The following is a 13812-nucleotide window of genomic DNA, read 5'->3' as shown; positions in this document are numbered from 1 at the left end:
CCTGCCTCAAGAGAAAACAGAAATAGCACCCAGGAACATGCTTCCCTTGGGGAAAAAACCAAAGAGCCTCACCCACCAGCAAGCCCCACCACCACAAACACCAGCAGAAGCACTGCCTAAGCCACCACATGCTCAACTCTCAGCAGCTTCTTTCCTAAAATGAGATGCTGCCTGACATGTCACAAGCTTTCTGACTTTCTCTTCATCCAGCAGGTCACACTCTTCCCTCCCCACCTCATGCCTCCCTGAGCTCCACAGGCCTATCAGTAATCAAGCAGTAGTTAGGGCATGGGAAGTAAGGCCCTGATGACAGAGAAAGCCAAGCTCAGCTTGTCCCCAAACCAAAACACTTTAGAGACACATTTAGCACATTCCTACTTCAGCACAACCCAATCAGCACCAAACCCTGCCCCATTCCAGCCTTTTTCCCTGCAGCTTCCAGCTGCAGCCATTTAGCTGCTGAGCATTTTGCTCTAAGAAGAAAAAAGATACACACAATGTCTACACTGTATTTTCAAATAAGTACTGATAGGAGAGAGCTCTGAAAGGCCATTTATTATGAGAGAAGAGAGCTAGTCTTTTTGCTATTGTGTCTGCTGTAGCTGTTCTGGGTTTGAAGGGCATGTGCAGCTGTGGCTGTGAAGAAATCCATTTTGCCATTGATTCCCATGGCTGACATGCAACTGAAGACGCAGCCCAGTGTCAGCCAAGTGCATGTGCCTAGGATGTTATTAATAGCAGGAAAGCAACACCATCAGTGTGTGCCCTCCAGCTTATAAGGCAGAAAGCTCTTACCTGCCTGGCCACCCTCCGAGCTTCCCAGTAAGGTTTAGAGTCTTCTACAGCTTTTCCAATCTTCTTGACCAGCTCATCCAGTTTTACTGTGGCCTCGACCAGCACAGAGCGGAACTTCTGGCGTGCATCCTTCAAAACGTTGCAGGAAGGAAAGAAAGGACAAAGGCAGATTAGAGCTTTAAAAATTATTTCTACCTGTTTGTTCTACCTTCAGGTTCCTCTTTAGATTCACACAGGAGTTGATGCATTCAGAACAATTACTGGCATTTGGATTAAGGCAGAATTTTTCAGCAGGGATCCCTGGAATCCAGAGCCAAATCCTAAAGCCGGCATCCTGGACACCAAATCTTTGTCTTTCAGTGACAGCTTTTACATAAAGCCTACAACAGCCTGTTCTAGATGTTACCTCTGGCAGGGTTTCTCAGAGAGGAATTGTTTGTAAATTACTCACTCTGTGAGGAGGCAAACAGCAGTGTAACAAACTCTGAGAGGGACTTCAATGGCAAAGACATCTCACATACATAACGCTAGAATGGTGCCAGCAGGCAGGCCAAACCCCCACAGCAGGCTGGCACATCAGCTGGAACTGGCACAGAAAACCCATCTTTTCAGCTGTGGTTTCTATCAATGGAGAAGGGCACCTACATTCCACTTCACTGCTAATATTTTCTATATTTAAAAAACCCAGCCAATTCCAAACAGGATGAGTCGTGCTCCTTACATGATTAGCTAAAGTAATTAAAATATTTTCTCTGCTCCACTGAAATTTCCACACATGTAAGCAAAGTGATTCTGATTTCAATCTCAGAATCCACTACAGACTCTAAATATATGAAATTATTGCAGATTGATGCAAATTCAGGCTGGGACCTGGCCCAGGATTTAAGGAGATGAAGAGGAAGGGCCATGCGAGCTCTCAACAAGGCTTGTAACTCTAATTAGAGTGCAACATTTATGCAGGCTGCTGGAGTGACATGTTGATAATCAGGAAGCAGCTGGCTTCAAGAAGTGCCCTAATTCAGGAGGGTTTTGTCATTATTGTTGACGATTTCTGGAATGCAAAACTGCTTATTCACTGGAAGATTTAAAATACATTGCAAGCTGCCACTATGCTCTCAGAAGTGGAAAAAAAAAGGCAACAATACATCAGTTTTTGCAGAAAAAGCAATATACTTCCGTAAAAGCTTCTTTGCTTCCTTTTTAGTGTTATGTAAAACCTGAACCAGCATCAGCATTATCTTAGTCTGGGCCAAATAGCTTTGGATTCTCAAGGTACTCCAATTTATTCTAAGGAATTATTTAAATGGGTAACAAGGTCAAAAATGGAGAATTAAATGGACATTAACGTATTATTTCATTAACTCAAATCCAGTCAATAATCTCATTTCTCAGTGAAAGTCTGAAATGTATCATTTAAACAATATTTATTGAGTCAATGATTTTCTCAGTGAGAAGAATTTGAATATTTCCAATTAAGTTACTGGACCATACATGGTTCACTGCTCAAAATGAGTTTCATAAGTAACTGAAAAAAGACTCCAAGCATGATGACTATATTGCAAGAAAAATAATAAGTACTGAAGTATATTTAACAAAGAGAAAAATTCTTTGCAGGTGTAGAAACAGAATTAAAAGCTCATTTCTAAATGAATGAGCCAGAAGATTTCTTTTCACTCTCTTTGTGAAAGCTGCCTTTAAGGATATTAGTTAGGCAAAATAATTTAAGGAAAAAAATCCCTATGCAGTGATTCATCCAAAAGTTCAGTTCCCATGTTTGTAAGATCACTTGGAACAAAGAAACCATCACTACAAATCTGTGCTTGGAAACCTACCCTAAATTTACTCATGTAATAATTATACACAGTCTTATCCCATAGGAAAAAGATGACTAGTTCCCACTTAGAGTTTAAAAATACAAAACAAAAGAAAACAAAGGACACTAAGAACAAAGCAGTCAAATTAACAGCAACTTCTGTACCCATTCATCTCCCTTTAACTCTGAAGCATATACAAATTACTGAACTCCAAGTGCTCCTCTAACTGGTGCCTGAAGCACAGGTCTTACAAACGGTGAAACAGACATTTGCCCATGAGCAAACTCCACTCCACAAAGTGGTTAGTTACACAGAATAGGAAGCTTCAGCTGAAGAACACACTGGTGTGAAATCCCAGTTTATCATTTTCCTCCAAAGATGACTGGTTCTTCTTTTAAGGCTTACTTTAGGTCTGACCACCTCATTCTTGCAGCGAAGAACCATAATGAAAACCAAAACACCCCGGAACTTTGTATCACCCATCACAACTTATTTTAGTGACATTTATTCTCAGGCTCCTGGCTGCCAGGAACACAAGCCTGCAGGCTCCAACGCCTTCTGCACAACAGAACAAGCAGATGCTCAATTCTCTGCTGGTATTAGTTCCCACCAAAGGTTTCCAGCCATCCCCTTCAGACCCAGCAGCAGGATGCTGAGGTCTCTGAGGTGGGATGCCAAACCCATGCCCTCTGCAGCCCTACCAACACCACTTTAACACTCCACCAGCCCCAACTACACTCCAAAAGCAAACCATCCCACCCTGTGTGTGTGCTCCTGTGGGAACCCAGTGCCTTCCCACCACCCAGCCTCCTCAACCAAACTGACCCAGCTCTCCTGGCCATGCCTCTGACCTGGGAGCTACGGCAGCCCCTCCTGAGAGCAGGGTCACAGCTGCCTCCTGCAAACACCCAGCCACGCTCCTGGTCCAGGGTGTGGGCCCTGCCAGGTGCTGACAGAGCACCTGCAAAAGACATTCACCCCTGGGACAGCACAGAACTGCCCTGGCAGGTAACCCTGGGGAAGTCTGAGTGAGAACTACAGGTGCAGCAGTTATTTTATGCTTCATGTGAAAACGGGGAGGTCAGAAGCACCAAGGCAATTGCACCAGCCAGCAGGACTGGGCTTGCACTTACTCCTTATGGGACATGAGAAGCACATCTGTTGCTCACGGAGATGAATGGGCCTATGCTCAAGGCAGTAACTTGGGAATTGATTTAATTCACTACTTTTTATGTCTGGCTTCCCATGTTACTGTCAATGAGACATTTCAACCCACATGTGAAGTGGTTCAAAGCTATAAATCCTCTTAACATCATTTTCTGTAAGGACACTCACATCAAGAACTTAGAGGCTCAGAACAGCACATCACTGTAGCTCATTTGTGGTCCCCAGCACAGGGTAAGTCCTACATCCATGTTAGAAAGACAACCACAACGTTTTCAGGCTACTTATCAAACCCTCTGGTGTGACTTGCCCCTCCAAACAAGTGTTACTATTTAACTGCCGAACTCTTGCTTCATTTAGACCTTTATCTTGCACACACAGATAACAGAGAAAGGAAAATATGTCAATTCCTGCAACTTGCTGTCGTGAGCAAAACCAAGACAGTGCAGCATATGCCATAGAAATTTTCAAGCACAGTCCTCAATCTCCAGTTTCTGTATTTCAGTTTCTTGAAAGATAACTCATTCCAGCAGAAATGCTATTCATTGATAACAGCAGCCTTAGGTAACATGTGAGTCACACTCACCATTTCTGGGTGAGTTTTATGTTTTGGGGTTTTTTTCTTTTTTAAAAACACATTTTGTTTTTTTTCATCACTGCACTGAATGCATACACAGACTCTAACAGAAGCAATGCAACTGACACCAGACATCTCAAACACCCTGACATTTTTAAAGTGTGTTTTTCCCCTCTACTCATTCCTAATCTTATGTGATCATTTTTAAGAACACCTTGCTTCTGATTTCAGAAATAGAAAGGTGACATTGAAAATGTTAGCCAGTCAGCTTTCAATGTTTTTTTCCCCTCCTATTTGCTCAAATGAGATGATGATAAACCTTTTACAAGCTGGACAAAAGCCGATTAAGGCATTTATCCTCAATGTGTGTTGCAAGGTAAAAAAAAAAAAAGTAGCAGGAGAAGCTTCTTACTTAAATTACAGCCTTAACAAGTAGACTCTCACTAGCTAGGTGTTTGTCATACACACACTATAGCAGGCAGAGCACTTAGTGTAGCACGTGGACAGCTGCAGTTTACATTTCAACATCTTGTTCTATGGCTGCAAGAGCTCCATGCTCATCAGCTTTCTTTCTGGAAATCCTTAGCACTTTTCTTTCAAAAGAGATTTCACTAGCACTGTCTTAAGGAGCATGCCAGACCTCTACCCCATATATGGTTTTGCTGCAATAGTTCATTATTAAAAACAGACTTTGTTTTGCTGCTGGGCAGCTTTTTGATACTGCACCAGAAAGAGGGACCACACTTAAGGACAGGTCATCCTTACAGCAGCATTTTGAAGATCCATTCTCAAATGTGGGGAAAAAACTGAAAAACTAAAATACAATTTTCAACCTGTACTGCACCTGTCAGAGGAAAAAAGCATGCCTGTTTTCCTCACTCATGAGTGATGGTGATGAGCTGGTGTTAGATGCCAGATGACAAGTAAATAACTATTTCTGCCCATCAAACTAAACATGTATTTTCAAACAATTTTATTTTTAAAATGAGCTTTACATATCAACCATGTCTGAATCATCCTAGTACCAAGCACATCTAAATTTCATTTACAAAGGTTGTCTCGTAACTGTTCTGCCTGTCTGGTGTGCAAAACCTCTGGCAAGCATGGGAGGTGCATGGAAATGGAATTGCTGGCTGAGAGACAGCCTTCATCTATTGCCAAGAGGCTGACAAGATCCATACCCATCTCCTCTGCTACAAAGACCTACCAGCTGCAAAAGTTCATCTCCAAGCTAAACCAGCATCCACACCAAACAGATGCACAAGGTGTGCTCAGAAATCCACCTTCAAGCATCAAACCAGTTAAAGACACTTTAAATGTCTCTTTGGTACCTGAGCAGTTCAAGTAAGCCAGACTGGCAACCAAATCTTAAAAACAAAGTGCAAGGAAGAGGAAAAGTAGTATCTCCATTTTTAAGGGATAAGAAAAGCCTTCCCCCCTTTGGTTTTTTTTAAGCAGCTACTAATTTGCCATCTAAGAACAATTAAAAAAATCAGTACCTGAATGTTGCTCTAACCTCCTGCTTGCAGACAGTTACAAACTGAGACTACTAATACTTTTTACTACAAATGTTTTTAATTCTCTTAGAAGGAGAGAGAAGAAAGCAGGCATGGAAGGGTACTGGGTGCTCCTCCCAAAGCAAGATTTCTCCACCTAACCCTTCCTCTCTCAGGCTGGAAACCCATCTGTACGTCAAGAACATGAATCAAGTAAAGCCCTTTGACTCACTTGGTTGACAAAATCTTTCCAGAGCCACAGCAGAGGAAGAAGCCTTCCTTTACTCATCCTTGGATGAAAGCAGAAGGCAAAACAACAAGGAATTCACACACAGGAGCCATTTCCTATGGAAGCAAGTAGATCATAAAGAAATGTGGAAAGATTTGTCCTGATAGTGCTGGACAAATCCATCACACATGTACATCCTCCTCCCAAAGCCAGCAGGAACACCAGGCAGTGAGCTGCTTTGCCTTTATCTCTGCATTCTTTTGTGGACACTGGAAAATGCTGCACAGGGATACTGATAAGGTGGCAGATGTTTCCACAGATAGATGTTTCCTCAAGCCAAGCAGGCATGCTCAGAATGAGATTCCAGACACTGAGAGGTCATTTTTCTAAAATCTGAAAGATAGAGGATTTTTTTTTATCTGCTTACATGTTTTATGTGTAACAGGGAAAACAGCTCAAGTTTTTTTCCTAAAACCAAGTATTTTAGTGAAGAAGAAGCAATTCTAAGTAACTGGTGAATATCTGCCTGCCAGTGGGAAGTAGAGAATTAATTCCTTGTTTTGCTTTGCTTGTGTGTGCAGCTTTTGCTTTACTTAACTGCCTTTATCTCAACCCATGGGTTTTCTCACGTCTACTCTTCTAGTTCTCTCTCCTGCCCCACAGGCAGGGAGGGAGCAAGGGGCTGTGTCATGCTTAGCAGCCAGCTGGGGTTAAACCATGACAAAAAGTCCTTCCCCTTCTGAGAGGGGCTCAAATGCTGACAAGACTCACCAGTGAAAGAGCACCACAGCTACCCCTTCCTTCCCTTATATCCAACAACAACCCAGGGTGACCTTTATGATAAACCCAGGACTAAAAGTAACACAAAGTGTAGCAGATCAGGACTAGAAGATCCAGGCAAGCACACAAGAAGGATTCCAGCCAGGCCCTCTGATAAGGGCATGGCTGAAAGCAGCACCGTTCAGCTCCAGTTTTCCTGTGCAGTATCTCCCATGAACAAACACTGGCAAGCTTGTAGCTCCAGCAACACAAAAAACTCTCTCTAACAAAAACCACATTTGGGATAGCTGGGATTCCAGTGGTAACTTTAATGGTATGTGCTGCATTTCCCCTCCCCACAAGGCTGCCAGAGGGTCCCCGGGTTAATTTGTTACAGCTGAGTTGTACTTTCAGCGCCAGTCCAAGCCCTCTGTGAGCTGGCTGGACAGACAAATCCTGCACATTTGTTAAGGACATTCAAGCTCCTGATGCGAGTTCAGATGGAGATGCACTTCCAATAAACAGGAAAAAACCTCTTGCATTTGGCCAAAACACACTTGTATCTCGCCTGCAAGACGTTTCCCCCAGCCCTTCACAGACACCTCAAACATAAACAGGGACATTAGCGAAGCCAAGTGTTAAATCCCTCAGAGAACCCTTATCACCCTTCTGCTGTGTCAGTAATGCTCAGTGTTGCACTTAGGATGAGCAGCATTATGGATTTTAAATCAAGTCTAATCAAAGATTCATTAACAGGCAATACATTAACGCAACATATAACTACGAGCCACTCGGTGCCCTTCAGCAGCTCTGCAACTCCTGAACAGGCAGTGAGTGTCAGCAGGTCAGGGTGTTTCTTCAGGGCTTAATAGGATAGGTCAAAAGAGCAAAAAATGAGTAATTCTTCCAAGTGAAAGAATATATGCATCCAATTTCAATGTATCTGTTCAAGTCATGCCATGCATGTATATCCAGTGCTCTCACAGGCGGTATGGGTGCAGAACTTATTTTAAAAGATTAAAAAAACCCAGGCTGTTCAACTTAAAAACAGGTCATATAGCAGTTTCAGTGCAGAACTTAAAGAAGTGGCAGGCTGGTCAACTCAAAACAGAATTCCCCATTTTATCACCTCTGTAAGCAGTAGACATCAGTATTTTCTACATTGCTCAAACAAGGACATTCCTGTGGCTACACCAGGCCAGGCCAGTGCAGCCTCAAAATCCTAGAAGCCTCCACTGAATTCAGCCCCATAACATTTTCCACTGGGTAACACAGCATTATTACTTCCATTCTGCAGATGCAGACCTGAGGCACAGCAAGAACAGAAACATGGGTTTAGAAAGATTTAACAGCTTTTTTTTCCAGTTAATGGGAACTGGAGACAGCCAGCATTCTCATTTAGAGCAACTCATGCAAAGCTACATACAGGAAGTCCAGAAAAGTCTTGCAGAATTCAGATGCCATAAGGTTACCCTTCCTGCTTATCAGACGGTACATCAAGTCACAAAAACATGGGTGTCTTTTTCTGAACTTCCTTCAAAGAAATGTACCTTCTACTCAAACACTCCCATTGCTTTTCCAGATTATTCTGGGAAAAAAATCAACAGTGGGAATCTATGGACCACAAAGTAACATTACAGGAAGCTGGTCGTCAGCAACTTGTGCTCTAAATAATGTAATGATACATCTATGTTCCCATTAAAGATATTGGAAAGATAAAGAAAATTATACTAGCAAAACAGGATAAATATAACTCCATTGTCTGGTTAAAAAACACCCACACACATCTTTCTTCCAATGAAATATAGCAGGAACACCACAAACTAGGAAGGGGCAGCAAGAGGGACCCAAAGCAGCTAATAAGAGGCAAAAGTGCAAATCTTCAAAGGGAAACTCAGCATGGCTCTCCCAGAAGCCCACATTTTCAACAGCATTCATGGATTTTGGAAGCCTTTGAAGCAGAATGATCCCAATTCCAAACTCCTCCTTCCAAACTTTCCTATAAGGCTGCTTGGCAAATCTTTCTTTTCTTGTGCTGAGTATGAATGCAGAGATTTTCTGCTAACCATAAGTGTTGGGTGTGGTGGGATTTTTTATTCCTTTACCCTAAAAAGGTTTTAAGTCCATTTAAAATGCATTTATCAACCTGTATATAAATTAAGCCTTGCTTACATCATCCAACTGCATTTATCGATGATATTTAAGCAGATAAATGTAATGAAAATCTTTACAGATTAAAAATTATGCAGTTGCATGATACCACAAACTGGCATCCATCCAATAATAGGATTTTTGGATGAAAAGCAAAGAGGAAACATTCAAGAAAGCATCCTCTTGGTGGTATTTCACCTTAATTCCATCAAAAACTGCTTACAGTAGGTACTACAGACAGATCTGCAGTAAACACTTAATGGCAAAGTGCAGAGAATGATTATATGATTTTCTACCTATCTAACACCTGCTATTTACCAGGCTGAGTAAGCAACAATGTAAGACCAAGCTAATGTGGAAATTCTGCTCCTTTATTTACAGTTATATTTCCAGGAGCCTTTCAGCCTCTACAGCTCAGCATGTGCCACACACACAGTAGCTACAAATCTGCAGGCTCCACAAACACTTGATCACATGAATAATTTTAATCAAGCAGCAAAATCCCATCTTAAAGTCACTGGGATTTATTTCATGAGGATGCCTTTGCATTATTATTACTATTCCATCTGCTTCATAATATGTCCTCAGTGCAAGGTTATGACAAAATTAATGAAATCCAGGCAACTATCCATAACGCCATCTTTCAATTTCAGTACCTCAGCATGCAATAAGGAGACTGAAAAGATACGTATGATAATTTTTTCCAATATATCTATATAAAGATTCCTGAAGTCCATTTAATTGCCACTGTTGCAGACTAGAATACTGATTTTTAAAGTTCACTCATAAAATTTAAATCATGCTAGTGACACTGAACAGTTCTCACAGCAAAAATACTGTTTCATTATGCATAGCAAATAGTTCCCCATTTAACTAAGCTTATTAACCAATGAATTCATAATCTACACACCACAATGACAGAATATGCAAACAAGTGGGGATAAGAAAAAAGCTACAAGACAAGGCTTGTCCAAAGATCATAACTCCATTTTCTGTTCAGTGCTTTCAGTGGATACTCCAGTATTTTAAAATTCTACCAAGAACCACCCCATGCTTGAGGTATCCATCTCATGAAAAGACATACAAGAGGAAAAAAATTAAAAAGAAACAAACAAACAAACCATACTTTGATATTTTGAAGGTACAGACAGAAATGTACAGATGTACTTTTATAGTATGTTCCTCACTGCAATATCAGAATGTTTTAATGCAGTATTCAAGACTTTGTAATGATATCAAAATTATTTAGAATGTAAAGTCATATTTTATGCCAGTTTTTCTTTAGCAGCATGTTTATCCTATATTTTCATTGTGTTTATCTTCTTTGTTTTGCAAACAAAAGAAAATTCAGACACACACACAAGATAGTTTGTTTTACTTCACTATTAAATCAATAATGCTGATCCTTCCAGAATAACTACCAAGTAGATGAAGCTCAAATTTGGGGATTTAGAAACAATTTCTTCAGAACTTGCTTTAGATTCTTAAGTATCCCTGAAAATCTCTCTGTATAACCAGGAAGTCTTATTTTCCAACTTTCCTTCATCACCTTCCTTGCTCAGGAAGTGATGACAAAAAAGGCAAAGATAACAATCTAAAAAAACCCCAAAGAGCCACCAAAGAGAAGATCCTGGCAGACAGCTGTACGGCAAAAACCTCTTAACCAAATAACTTTCCCTGTCTATAATCAACAAATGCAAAACAGTGACTTGTAAAAATAAAACTTGTCTAAGCTTAGTGTCAAAACCTAAAAATAGGTTCTGGCAGTGGTTGTGTGTGAGGTTCTCCACACAGGGTTTTTACACTGTCAACATACCTCTACCTTTTCCCTTTATATTTAGCTGTTAGGTCAATTCATACCTTTAAAAACATCATCACCCAACTCTTGCTGCAAAATTACGATTCAGGATGCACAAATTCAGAAGGCAACCTACTCAAAAACACTGTACTTTTGTTCACAAAATCCAACATGCACAAAAGGAAAATGCAAGGATAGATTCTGTACCTCCAGCTCCGTCTCTCTGCGATTGATATCATCTGTAGATTGATTCAATTTTTCTAGCTCCCCCTAGAAGGAAAGAAAGTCAGATACATAGTAAGAAATCAGGGAAAAAAACATGTCTGAGAAGGCTCATTCAGCATCCCCACTGAAAGCTCACAAGGGCTGCAGCTAATGAATTTAGTGAAAAGAGGAAACCTTGAGGTGCCCAGCTTAACTTTGCCACTGGTCTTCTACTTTGCTACTTAAAAGAAAAAATAATCAGAGAAGCTCTATAGTTTTATGTACAGGCAACACCTTTCCTTTTCTGGTTACTTCTTCATTATTACAAATAAACACAAGGTACAGTAAGCTCTGTCTCATTAATCAATATAGTCAATATCAGCGAGGTACTTGAGCAACAGACACGCCTACCCCAGGAGATTAGCAAAGTTTGTACTATCACAGGAGACACGCAGTGAAAGGACAGAGCTGATAAGAAACACATCTTGCTGCATGAGAAGTATTTTAGTTTGGATTTCGGCAAACCATTTCTTAACCCTAGTCCAGTCCATGGGACATACAATTATGTTAACATAATTTGCCTTCCTGACAACATTTTGATCCCTTAACAGCAGAAACAAAGGTGTTAAATCCCTTGAATAATTATGTAGTAGAAGTGGCATTGGCATGAATGAAGTTACTGTAAAAATAAAGCTCATTCTTACTGACTTTCTTGCCTCAAAAAGCAACCCTCAGGAGGAGATGTGGTAGCTTTCTTTATCTGGGCAACATGATTATAAGACTTTTAACAGGAGTGTTCTCCAATTTAAACGTTATTTAATTGTCAACCAATGTAACAGAACACGCCTGGAAATGTTTTGCTGTACAAACCAAACGTTGTAAATTGATTGTCACTTGAGCAGCTTCCCACTGGACTACAAGAATGACTCTGGTTACAACCAGAAAGGAATTCATTACAACAGTTTAGCTCTCTTATCCTCAGCGGTCAGATTTCGTTTCCTAGTCCTAGGACTTGGAAAACACCTACTTGGGTATCCATGTTGTCTGAAACAAACACTCATCCAAAAATTACCTAATTGTCTCTTACTGTAAGGCTCAAAACCTCATGGCTCTCACGGAAGCAGACACAGCAGCTTGTTTTTCAAACCAAACAAAAAACTGAACAAAAACAATTGTTTTGCCAACAGTTCACAAATCGTATACGTGGAAACGAGTAGCAAGCTGAAGAACCTAAGGCCAAAATTAGACCAATAGATGCCAGCCAAGCTCAGCCTCTTAAAATCAGGGCAGTACCAGGTTAGCTTTTGGCTGAGGGCCTCGCTCTGTGTAACCATGTTTTGGGAATTTTGCAATGGCTCCGCACAGCCCTGGAAAACAAAATGCTCACGATGGAGAAAAGAATGACAATTACAGCGAGCAGGGACCTACGCCAAGGATCCTCTCAGCATTGTACACACGTGTTATATTCATTCATGACAAACAGTACCAGCAATGCTGGAGGCAAAAGCCATAAATCTGCAGAGACCTAAAAATACATTTCATTTCGGGGACCACAGCGTGCTGCAAGTTTGCACCGTGCTATTGGTCGAGACGCGATTTTGGGGAGAAAAGCTTTGTTAGAAACCATGCAAGAATAAAAACCATTGCAGAAGGCATTCACTGAGAGGAAGCACCATATTCCACTAAAGCTCCTTTTTACAAGAAACAAAAAAATACGGATAAAAATAATGAGACAAAATTTAAACCCCACATTTTCCCGCATTTATGAATTTCTAAGCACCAGCCCCGCTCCACGAGCAAGGTCACGCTGTCATGGTCAAAACTAAAAAGGGGAGGGGGGGATTTCAGCAGCAGGAGGAGGAGAAGGAGGGACGCCCAAAAGAGCCGGGCGCGGAGCGATGCCCGGGGTAACAAAGGGCTGGGGCGCTCCGGGGGCGCTTCCCCGCTCCCGGCGGGCGCCGAGACACCCGGGAAAAAAAAAATATAAAAATAAAAATATATATACGCACATATGTGTGTATGTATTGACGTATGCGTGAGCATATGTATGTATATATATATATATGTATATATATGTATGTATGCACATACGCAGCAAAAGCAATGAAATAAAAGGCAACCATTATTACATACATTACATTACATTGCTTCATACAGCCATAACACGCATATTGAAACGAACTTAAGAAACGCAGCCGCCCCTCGGCAGGCAGGCAGGCCCTCACCTGGATGCGGGGATCCACCTCCTCGTCCTCGGGCCGCGCTGGTTCCTCGGCGGGGCGGCCCCGCCGGCCCCCCGGCTCCATGGCGGCTCCCGCTCCCTCAGCCGCTGCCGGCGCCTCCCGCTCCCGCTGCCGCCGCTGCTCCCGGCCCGGCCCGGCCCGGCCCCGCCTCCGGGGGAACCCCTCCCTCCCCACAGCGCCCCCGTCTCTTTGTGCCTTCGCAGCGCAGCCGGGAAAGCAGCGCCAAATTGCGGGGTTTCCTTTTTTTTTCCCCTTCTTTTTCTTTTTTTTTCTTTTAACGCTGCCTCACGCCCCGTTTTTTTCTGGCCTGCTAATTCCTGGGTCCCCCCCGCAAGGGCGCTGCGTGAAAGCAGGATGAGTAGTTCCAGGTGCAGGGAAACGCTAAGGACACCTTGCTGGCTTTTTTAATTTATTTTTTTTTCCGCCCCTCCTTCTTTTCTTCTTTCCTCTTTTTCAAGCTCTGCTGGAGGCTGACATGCCCATGGAGAGAAAGAAAAAAATTTAAAAGGGAGAAAGGGAAAAGAGAAAAATACTAACGGCACTTTCAACAAGCTTGAAAATTCAAATGAACCCCAGATTTCT

General features: G+C 41.9%; 1 protein-coding gene across 1 annotated transcript in view; it reads right to left on the bottom strand.

Annotated features, from left to right (window-relative positions):
* SH3BP5 (SH3 domain binding protein 5) overlaps positions 1-13377 on the bottom strand; it is a 51403-nt gene extending 38026 nt beyond the window's left edge. Inside the window, exons 1-3 of the mRNA XM_071429495.1 lie at positions 13213-13377; positions 10991-11053; positions 796-924 (exon numbers count right to left, since the gene is read on the bottom strand). Of these exons, the coding sequence (XP_071285596.1) occupies positions 796-924; positions 10991-11053; positions 13213-13293 (273 nt within the window). The 5' untranslated portion in view covers positions 13294-13377. The remainder of the gene's footprint in view (positions 1-795; positions 925-10990; positions 11054-13212) is intronic.
* Positions 13378-13812: the final 435 nt, after the last annotated feature.

The sequence above is a fragment of the Agelaius tricolor genome, unplaced genomic scaffold (genome assembly GCF_023055355.1).
Source record: "Agelaius tricolor isolate 1412-34295 unplaced genomic scaffold, bAgeTri1.0.p SCAF_6, whole genome shotgun sequence".
NCBI classification, from domain to species: domain Eukaryota; kingdom Metazoa; phylum Chordata; class Aves; order Passeriformes; family Icteridae; genus Agelaius; species Agelaius tricolor.
This window is presented reverse-complemented; position numbering and strand designations above follow the sequence as displayed.